This window comes from Lagenorhynchus albirostris, chromosome 1 (genome assembly GCF_949774975.1).
Source record: "Lagenorhynchus albirostris chromosome 1, mLagAlb1.1, whole genome shotgun sequence".
NCBI classification, from domain to species: Eukaryota; Metazoa; Chordata; class Mammalia; order Artiodactyla; family Delphinidae; genus Lagenorhynchus; species Lagenorhynchus albirostris.
The window spans coordinates 46,802,948-46,813,475 of NC_083095.1; the positions used below are offsets into that span (position 1 = coordinate 46,802,948).

The window sequence follows — 10,528 nt, forward strand, 5'->3', positions numbered from 1 at the left end:
AAGGTTTATAAAGCCACACATTCCCCCTCCCCGCTAATATGATTACTAGCACTTTCTTGTAGGAAAGGCCCAACTCCTCATCTTCTTTCTTCCTTTAAAAACAGACCAAAGGGTATATTGTCTTGTGTCCTTGTGGCCAAAAAGGTTGTTGCTTCTGTGGTTGTTACCTTCTTAGAATGTCAGTTTGCTGATGTTAAGGATTCCTAGGTGCACCACAAATCAACATCAAAAATCAACAACAACAATAACAAAAATAACTGCCTTGTTGGTTCTTGGAAGTTATGAGTTACAAACAGACTTTTCCAATTATAAAAACGTTGCCCCAGCCTGTCTCCAAGCCTCCTCTGTCCTCAAAAGGGTGAGGTCTGGAGGGGCAGGGGGAAGTAGACTGTTTATTAGGGCTGACTTTCTGAGCGTCACCAAGGCTTTCCACAAGAAGCATTTTAAAAAATGCTTTGGAAGGAAAGTCATCTCTCAATAGCCAAAGAGGTACCTGGTACCTCTTTTAAGCACACAGCTCTGAGCACAGCCTGTTTCTCAACGTTTGGAAATCCTTTAACAGTTTATGGAAGGCCTCCCTTTAAACCCATCCAACAGCTCCCTTCTCCATAACCTGATTTTTGAGGTGTTTCATTATCTCTAATTACTCGGGTGAATGGTGATTACTCAGTGTTTTAATCATCGGTTTGGGCAGTAGCTACTCTAAACTCAGAGAAGCCCAGACTACCCTGGGTATTTTTGGAAGGTACTGGGACTAGTCGATGCATGCATTCTAGTACCTCTGCACGTGGTCACCAGGTGAGCCCCGAACGCTTCCCGGAGCTGGAGGCAGCGGCGTCCCAGCCTGGGCAGCAGCTGCTGACTCGGGCGCTGCCCGGGTTTCCGGGACCAGGGCCGGCGAGGCGAGGCCCGGCGGCGGGATGGGAGGATGTGGGCGGGGCTCCCATCCCAGAAAGGGAGGCGAGCGAGGGAGGAGGGAAGAAGGGAGGGGCTGCCGGGGAAGAGGAGGAGGAAGGAAAGAAAGAGAGAGAGAGAGAAGGAAAGAGGAGGAAGAAGATGCAGGAGGGCAGAGGAGGAGGGAGGGAGGGAGGAAAGGGGAGCGCAGCTCGGCCCGGAAACTAGGTGAGTTTGGCATCAGAGCCGAGGGACAGGAGCCTGCGACGCCGCTGCAGATCAGGGCTGAGTATCTCGCCTCTCTCCCTGATGGGATTCCCGTCCACGCCGTCTCGAGCCTGCTGCGTCCCAGTCCTCAGCCCTCGCCCAGGTTCACTGCAGCTGTTCAGAGGTCCCCAGGAGCTGCTGCTTGCGAGCCTGCTACTGCAGGGATCTATGGTGAGCAAGGCTACCTGGCGAGGGGCGGGTGGGGGGGAAGGCTGAGGTGCATCCTTGGGGGGAGAAGTAGGGGGCTCTGGCTGTGTCGAGGCAAAAGGTGATCCCTCCCCCCCCCCACGCCGGTGGTGGTGCTAGAGGTAGGGATGCTTGCGCTGAAAGTCACTTCCATATATGCCACTGCCTCTACCCGGACCACTTTCTCCGTCCGGTGGCCCCAGGCGATTTCCACGTTTGGTAGGTTCGGGGCAGGAGAAGAGCGGAGACGAGAAGCCTTTAGTTGGAGGTCGTTGGGAAAGACCGTGGGGTCTTGAGCCGAACACGTCGCTCGTGGACTAGCATTTCCCGGCGGGAAGGGCCAGGAGAGAAAGGGGAGAGGTGGCTCTGAGGTCCGGAGAAAGTGAGGGAACTGAGGGGCGTCGAGGTGGAGAGAGAACACCTAACCAGGGCTAGTTCCGCGGTGGTGAGCGCGGTTCTCCTGTTTCTGGAGCGTGCGCGCCGCGGGAGGGCTGCGTCTAGGGGAGTGTCACCCGACCCGGCCCCCAGCCGGCGAATGCCCCTGAAAGCTGGCGAACCGCTGCTGCCCAACGCGCCTCCCGCACGAGCTATTCTCGTGGACTTGCAGCATCCAAGGAGCTGCTCCTCTATCATTTCACGGTGTAGGGTCTGTAGGGACGACGTCCGGGATGCTAGCCGCCCCGGAAACGCAGGTTCCTGCGGTGTCGTGTCCTTTGGAGAGTTGCTGGCGAGATGCACGGCGGACGCGTGGCTCTTACTGGCCCTCCCGGCTCAGAGCCGACGGGAAAGTGTCCCGGGATTCGCGGGTCCCTGTGGACCCCTCCCTCACCGCGGGAGCTGCGCCCGCGACCTTAGAGGCTTCCCGGGCACCATTTGGTGAGTGGTTTGTGAGGATAGCGGTTTGTGAGGATCGCGTTTTGTGGGCTGAAGGCTTTGTGAGACGTTAAAACCCCCAGACATTGACTTGGTAAACTGAGGCCACCTCTGAACAAACTTTGGCGTTGGGCGAAAACTCGGGCAAGGAAGTAAAGGACGAGTTGCATCCCCGCCCCTCAAGAAAGAGTTCTGGAGACGAAAGTGCTTTTCGGCTTTTATCTTTTTAATTAAGAAAACTGGGGGAGAAAAATGTGATTAGAGATGAATCCTTATGAATCCGAAGTTGAAACACAACCCGCTCTTCCCCCGGCCTCTGGGTTTTAGCGCAGCGCGCGCTCCCGCCGCACCCTGGGAGATTCCTAGGGCCAGAGGATTGTCGGCGGACTGCGGGCGCCCGCGCCTTCCGCTGTCCCTTCGCCCGCGGGGACCGACCCTTCTCCGTGTGCTTTTCCCATTTCTGGAGCTCCTCCCACGGGGCATCTTGAAGGTGCTGGGCGTCTCAATAAAACTCTTTGCTCTTCCCAACCCTTTCGCAGTCAGCCCCAGCGGTGCCGCGGGAGCGGGAAAACCTAAAGCCGCTCAAAAAGCGGCGCGGCTCTCGCCGGGCGTGGACCGTCGCGCAGGGACGCCCGCGGCCTCCACACCCCGGCTAGCGCGCTGTCGGGCGGCGCCGGGCAGCCGCGGCCGGAGGGAGGGTTAAGCGCTTTAAAAGAGGAGTCCTTTACAACTCTTCCTCCAAGCCTTCCCGAGAGTGCCCTCAAGAAGAAAGCCAAGTTTGTGGGGGAGAGTGAGGTCGGCAGCCTGAGCCCTCGAGCTCTGAAGCGACCCAAGGCAGGAACTGGGAACAGCATCAGGAAAGGGCGGCCGGGTGCCGTGCGCTTTGCAGCGGGAGTCGTGGGACTCGGGACCCCGGGGCAGGCCGGGCTGACTCAGAGTTGCGTGGGTCAGGTTTTTGAAAAGGCCCCCGTGCTGAGCGACCCACGCGTGCAGCATCTTCGGTTAGGACATCCCAGTAATTCCTTGAGCTGTGGGCTGGTAAAATTCTTGAAGAAATATTTGCTGCGACTCTGCAGCTGGTGCAAAGGAGGAAGGGGGTGGGGGAGGAAGTGGCGGGGGAGGAGTAGTAGTTTAAAAAAGACAAGCTGGGAAGAGAGAGAAAGAGAGAGACGCAGACGCAGAGGTCGAGCGCAGGCCGAAAGCTGTTCACGGTTTTCTCGACTCCTGGGAATGTGGTGGGATTTCCTTTCTGCGCCGGGTCGGGAGTTGTAAAACCTCCGCTACACTGAGACCTGAAAAATGCGATGCGCCCTTTCTGAGGAGACGCTTCTTTTCGCGTCTGCCCTGAGCTTTGCGCTTCGGCGTCCGCCCCTCTGCCTTTAATGGCCCACCGACCACTTTCTTCGGATATTTGCTTTGCTTGGCAGGGATCGCCGAGGTGCGGAGTTTCTCTCCGTAAAGGAACCGAAGGAAAGAGCCTAGCGGCGGCTCCCTCACCACTTTCCCACACCGATTACCGCCTAAACGTCTCCCGCCCCGGCCCCGCGTGACAGGGTCCGCCGCTTTTGGCTGGGAGCTAAAGCGGCTGCCCACTTCTTCTGAACATTCGCAAGCGTTCGCCAGGGGGTGACTAGCTGTCACGGGGAGCAATATTTGGCCTCTCGGAGACCCTGGGGAGGAAGTGGGGTGCGCGCGGCGCGTGTGTCTGTGTGTCCCTCAGCACTTTCCTTTTTAAATGACTCTCGGTGGTGGCTTTCAGCGGCTGAGACTCCGCTGCCCCCAATCCCGGCCCCACTTGAGCTGGGTTCGGGCTGAAAGGCGCAGCCCTTACGGTGCCCCCCAGATCCTCGGCTTCAGGCCGCTGGCGCGAGGGCCCAGCCCGACGCACCGAAGGCTACAGGTAGAGGCGAGGACCACGTCCTCCGCGCGGTGCACCCGGGGACCGGCCGAGGGCTCCGCAGAACGCCACCCGGAGCTCCTCCCGGACCGCTTGAGGTTTGGGGCTGCTGGCGCGGAGGCTGGCCTCTCCAGGAGGGGGCGGGGCCGCGGGCGGGCGGGGATTGGGGGGTGGGGAGACGGGGGCGGGCGCGCGGGCCCTTTCACAGCCCGCCTCGGGGAGGGCGGGCTCCTCCGTGCGTGGGGCGGGGCCTCTGCGTTCACGTGACGCCTAGGGGCTGGAAGAAAAACAGAGTCTGTCTGCGCCAGAGTCTCATTATATTCAAATATTCATTTTAGGAGCCATTCCGTAGTGCCATCCAGAGCAACGCACTGCCGCAGCTCCTCTGAGCATTTCCCGCAAGTTTGTTCAAGATTGGCTGTCAAGAATCATGGACTGTTATTATATGCCTTGTTTTCTGTCAGTGAGTAGACACCTCTTCCTTCCCTCCTCCCGGGAATTCACTCTGCCCTCCCCACCCGTGCTCGCCTTGTGTCCCTCCCGTCGGACCTTCCTTCCACACTCTGCTTTCTGGCAGCGCTGTCGCTTTCTTCTAGGCCGGGCAGCCACTGCGCTCCGAGCCCACCGGTTCTATTTAAAGTGCTCCTTGCTCCCACTCGCTCTCTCTGATCCGTGCGTTGCAAGAAAGGGAAGCGAGAGGGGGCTAAACAGATGGAAGGTCCTCAGCCGGGGGGGTGGCTAAGGGCCCCCCTCCCCACATAACTGGAGAGCACCCAGTGCCCCTGTGGCGAGTTCCTAGCTGCTTGTCAAAACTCACAGAGGTCGCTCTCGGACTCATCCCCTCCCACACACCCTTCCCCGGGAGTGAGCGAGAGGGCGCGATCAGATGCTTCTTGCTGGGCATTTCAAACTCATCAGCCACAGTAAAATAAACCCTCCAGCCATTCGGTCCGCCCCCAGACCCTGCCTCCCCCGTGTCTTCACCCTGCTCCTGCTTCTCTGCTTTCCCTCCCTCCTGCTCCGAACCAGCTGGAAGTGGTGGAAGTCGGGCTCTGGCTCGGAGGGCGGAGGAAGAAGGGGGGTGGAGGGAGAGGGGGAGAGAGGCTGAAGGTCTGAAGTGGAGAGGAGAGCGATGGCATTTTAATTCTCCCTCCCCCACCCTTCTTTACCTTCTCAATGTTAACTGTTTATCCTTGAAGAAGCCAAGCTGAGATCATGGCTCAGATAGCAGTTGGGACAAAAAAAGATTAACAGGATGGAGGCTATCTGATTTGGGGTTATTTGACTGTAAACAAGTTAGACCAAGTAATTACAGGGCAATTCCTACTTTCAGGCCGTGCATGGCTGCAGCTGGTGGTGAGGGGTGTGTGTGAGGGCGAAGACACAAACTTGATCTTTCTGACCTGTTTTACATCTTGACCCTCTAGCTCTAGCCCTATGTGCGTATGCAGAGACATCTCTATTTCTCTCTAGTTATCGGTGTTTATTTATTCTTTAACCTTCCACCTCCTCCCCCTCCCCAGAGACACCATGATTCCTGGTAACCGAATGCTGATGGTCGTTTTATTATGCCAAGTCCTGCTAGGAGGCGCGAGCCATGCTAGTTTGATACCTGAGACGGGGAAGAAAAAAGTCGCCGAGATTCAGGGCCACGCGGGAGGACGCCGCTCAGGGCAGAGTCATGAGCTCCTTCGGGACTTCGAGGCCACACTTCTGCAGATGTTCGGGCTGCGCCGCCGCCCGCAGCCTAGCAAGAGCACGGTCGTCCCGGATTACATGCGGGATCTTTACCGGCTTCAGTCTGGGGAGGAGGAGGGGGAGCAGATCCACAGCATCGGTCTGGAGTATCCCGAGCGCCCCGCCAGTCGCGCCAACACCGTGAGGAGCTTCCACCACGAAGGTCAGTCCCTGCCCCGAGTCTGGGCTGGGGAGGGCCGGTAGGGCTGCCTGGTGGGACAGTGGAAGCTCCAGGGGAGAGGGGTTCCGGTTACCTCAGAGCCCCAGATCCAGGAGGCTGGGGGACAGAGCTGCTTGCTTTCTGGAGTTTTCAGAGTTGTGGCTGAATTTATTTTTTGGAGACAGAAGGGAGGGGTTGGGGAGAAGGGGAATGACACCACTCAGACGTGGGCTAGCCCCGGCCGTGTGTTTTTGCTATATCAAAGCCTTTTATGCCAGGGTTTCTGACTTTTTTTTTTTCTGTTTTTCAAAGCACCTACTGAATTTAATATTACAGCTGTGTGTTTGTCAGGTTTATTCAATAGGGGCCTTGTAATCCGATCTGAATGTTTCCTAGCGGATGTTTCTTTTCCAAAGTAAATCTGAGTTATTAATCCACCAGCATCATTACTGTGTTGGAATTTATTTTCCTCTCTGTAACATGATCAACAAGGCATGCTCTGTGCTTCCAAGATCGCTGGGGAAATGTTTGGTAACATACTCGAAAGTGGAAGAGGCAGAAGGTGGTTGTGTGCATGTTCCCTCCTGCCTCTGCTCTGTTGGCCCCTCTTTTTCTTTACAACCACTTGTAAAGCAAACTGTGTACACAAAGCCAAGAGGGCTTTAAAAGGGAAGTCTGATGGTGGTGGAGTAAGGAGTTAACACATGGAAATTATTAGACGTATAAAGGAGATTGGGAGATTCTGTCTTTGGTGCTTGCTGAATGCTAGCTAGGCTTCGCTGGTTTGCTAGCTGCGCCATTTATCTGCTCCTTCAGATTAAACGGTATGCTTGTTTCCCCCAAATAGGCTTCCACTATATAAGCAGAGTTCATCACTCATCATCCGACTCTTAGCTATTTCTTGATTTTTCAGCCTCTGAAATAGCTCATGTGCTTTTTTTTTTTTCCCCCTTTTTCTTTTCCTCCCTGACTGTGCCTAGAACATCTGGAGAACATCCCAGGGACCAGCGAAAACTCTGCTTTTCGTTTCCTCTTTAACCTCAGCAGCATCCCAGAGAACGAGGTGATCTCGTCTGCAGAGCTTCGACTCTTCCGGGAGCAGGTGGACCAGGGCCCTGACTGGGAGCAGGGCTTTCATCGTATAAACATTTATGAGGTTATGAAGCCCCCGGCAGAAGTGGTGCCCGGGCACCTCATCACACGACTACTGGACACGAGACTGGTCCACCACAATGTGACACGGTGGGAAACTTTTGATGTGAGCCCTGCAGTCCTTCGCTGGACCCGGGAGAAGCAGCCCAATTATGGGCTGGCCATTGAGGTGACCCACCTCCATCAGACACGGACCCGCCAGGGCCAGCATGTCAGGATTAGCCGATCGTTACCTCAAGGGAGTGGGGATTGGGCCCAGCTCCGGCCTCTGCTGGTCACCTTTGGCCATGATGGCCGGGGACATGCCTTGACCCGACGCCGGAGGGCCAAGCGTAGCCCCAAGCATCACCCACAGAGGGCCCGGAAGAAGAATAAGAACTGCCGGCGCCACTCGCTCTATGTGGACTTCAGCGATGTGGGCTGGAATGACTGGATTGTGGCCCCACCAGGCTACCAGGCCTTCTACTGCCATGGAGACTGCCCCTTTCCACTGGCCGACCACCTCAACTCAACCAACCATGCCATTGTGCAGACCCTGGTCAACTCTGTCAATTCCAGTATCCCCAAAGCCTGTTGTGTTCCCACCGAACTGAGCGCCATCTCCATGCTGTACTTGGATGAGTATGACAAGGTGGTACTGAAAAATTATCAGGAGATGGTAGTAGAGGGCTGTGGGTGCCGCTGAGATCAGGCCTTCCTTGGGGACACACATACACACACACACACACACACACACACACGTTCCATCCACTACTCACCCACACACTACACAGACTGCTTCCTTATAGCTGGACTTTTATCTTAAAAAAAAAAAAAAAGAAAGGAAAAAAAAATCTAAACATTCACCTTGACCTTATTTATGACTTTATGTGCAAATGTTTTGACCATATTGATCATATATTTTGACAAAATATATTTATAACTACGTATTAAAAGAAAAAATAAAATGAGTCATTATTTTAAAGGTAAACTATGTTCTTTTTCTCTTAAATCCTTTCTCTCCCTTCGCCCCATCTCTTTTGGATGAGATTTTTTTCTGTTAAGGTGGGGCTGGGGGCACTGTGGAAGTCAGAGTGTGGTAACTGGAGGTGGTTAAGTTGGAAAGACAGGAAGTAAACTGATGGTGGAGGATGGTAATTGCCAGGATGAATTGTTTTCCATTTCTATTTAATGTTAACAAGGACAAGGACGCGGCATCCTCTCCCATCTGGATGACACATGCCTTGGAGAAACAGTGGGATGAAAGGAGTAGGCCAGATTAAAGACTCAGTTTGGGGCTCTTTGTACATCCTCTGTTTTCGCTCACCTGTTAGAGGTGTGTCCCAGCAAAGTGTGATGGGTAAGAGTCTCAACTCTAGGGAAATGCTTCCCACCTCTGCTTTTATGATACCCAGGGCATCTCCGGTTATTACAGGCACCAATGTTGTATTTTCAAACCAAAACTAATTTGCACACTCACATATTAACGTGTGTATGTGTGTTTTAAGCAGGAGTTTTTTGAGGTTTTTTTTTTTTGAGAAGTGGGTTTTATCCAATAAAATAAATAATCTGCCTTACTTTCAAAAAGTTTGGTGACCACTATTTTGATATACCACATGGTAGAAATTCTCCAGTGTTTCTGGACTTTTCCCACCTTGTCTCCTATTCCCCAGGTGAAGGCTTTCATTGAATTCAAAATTCCAAGAGATTGAGCTGGGTTGGGGGGTGGGAATGAGGTCAGATACTGAAGGGTCAGAATTTCCAAGTGGGCACTGTGAAAGCATCCCACTGTATAGAGTCTCTCGAGTCAAATGCCAACTCTCCTTGCATCTCTGTGCCATTCCTCCCCCCTTCCCTGGAGCTGAGCAGAAAGTGATACACCTGGTGGATGTGATGTTCTGAGCCAGGGTTTCTCCAAGGACAAAGCTCAGTTTTTGACCAAACAAAATAGAAAATGCTAATGTGCTTGAGCAGTCTCCCTCAGTTCAGGGCTGCCAGTGAGGCAGAGAAATGGGTTTCTGGAAGGACACGGATATAGGGGCTCAGAGGACCAGAGGAGAGACCTTTGCTTTTTTTTGCCACCAGCAAGTAAATGACACCCTGAAGTTTAGCTTGTGTGGGCTCATTTCTTGTGTGTGCTTTTCTTCTGCATGGGCTTGGCTGGGTTTGGGGCAAAAGCAGTGTCTTCGTGTGGTCTGTGGGATGAGCTGTTAGAAGTGCATTCTTTTCACGAGGAGGTAGGGGTGAGTGGCAGTGGTGGTGGCCATTGTGGTGCTGAGTGTGCCCCCGCATTCATGTACACACACTCTTCCATGTGCTCTTGGGGGTGGGGTGGGTGAAGCAGGACTCATTTTTGTTTTTAATTGCTGAAGTCCTACAATCCTCTGAAAGGAGCAGCTTAGTGGAAACCAATAAAAATAGAAGTGGAGCAGTTGCCAAAGCCCCAGCTCCCTGGAGAGCACAGGTGGAGAGAGGAGATCAGAGCCCCAGGCAAAGGCAGCAAGACTCCACAGTTCCTCCAAAACTCCCTGCAAAGAGGGTTACTTCCCCCCTCCCCTAGCCCCCCAGGTCGTTGCCCCTTTGATTAATGGTAAGGAGGTCGAATAAATCATTTAGGGGAAGCCCATTAAGGGTTCCCCTCAGGCAGCCTCGTTTTGTTTTGCCCGATTTCCAGCAACTTTCTGAAATGTCCGTGTCATTGAAGAGGAACCCGCAGATCTCTAGCACTTGGACAAATCATCCGAGGGCAAATCCTGAGCCCAGTGGCTGCCTGGCTCAGGTCGCTTTCTAGCAACCACCCTCCCCCGAACCTCCCCCCCCACCACTGGCTTATTTTCAGGAATGGATAATGTTGTTTATTTGTTCAGGCAAATATTTGGTCTGGGGAATTTACCGTGAAATTCTGTGAATTGCATATACCTAGTTAACAAAATAGTCCTAATGCCACAAATGTTAGCATGAAAAACAACGAGCTATGGCCAGATTTAACTCTTTGAATTCTGTTTGAAGGCACAGTCCTGAGGTTCGGGAAGATAAGGAATTGAATGTATGGGATGGTCTAATTTAGGTTTCAGTATTTTAGATTTTGGACTAATGCTCGACTGAGCACCTTATGCAAGTTGTAGGGTGATTCTTGTCGTTGCTTTTGGATCAAGTCTGCCCCCATCCCAGTGTGGGTTTTTTGTTTTTGTTTTTGTTTTTTTTTGCCCAGAGTAATGTTCCCATTACTTAAAGAAAGATGGGGAGGGAGAATCACTCTTGAGGAATTCAACAGAGTCGTAACCACATCAGAGGAGCTGCTCAGTCAATCCCTGCCCAACCCTTAAACTGGAACCGGCTTCCTAGGAGCTTAAGAAAAAAAAGCTACGGGGCGGGGGGGCGGT

General features: G+C 53.6%; 1 protein-coding gene across 4 annotated transcripts; it reads left to right on the forward strand.

Moving 5' to 3' along the window:
* Window positions 1–1,114: 1,114 nt before the first annotated feature.
* Window positions 1,115–8,113, forward strand: BMP4 (bone morphogenetic protein 4). Of its 4 annotated transcripts, none has more exons than XM_060142437.1 (4): window positions 1,115–1,332; window positions 4,456–4,576; window positions 5,641–6,017; window positions 6,995–8,113. In XM_060142437.1, exons 2-4 carry the CDS (start codon window positions 4,548–4,550, stop codon window positions 7,849–7,851), a joined length of 1,263 nt encoding a protein of 420 aa, XP_059998420.1. In that variant the 5' UTR covers window positions 1,115–1,332; window positions 4,456–4,547; the 3' UTR covers window positions 7,852–8,113. The 4 variants fall into 4 exon arrangements, with proteins under 4 accessions (XP_059998420.1, XP_059998438.1, XP_059998422.1 ...); XM_060142455.1 differs by having other exon boundaries at window positions 1,208–1,332; window positions 4,456–4,580; window positions 5,694–6,017; XM_060142439.1 differs by lacking the exon at window positions 1,115–1,332 and adding an exon at window positions 3,435–3,455.
* Window positions 8,114–10,528: the final 2,415 nt, after the last annotated feature.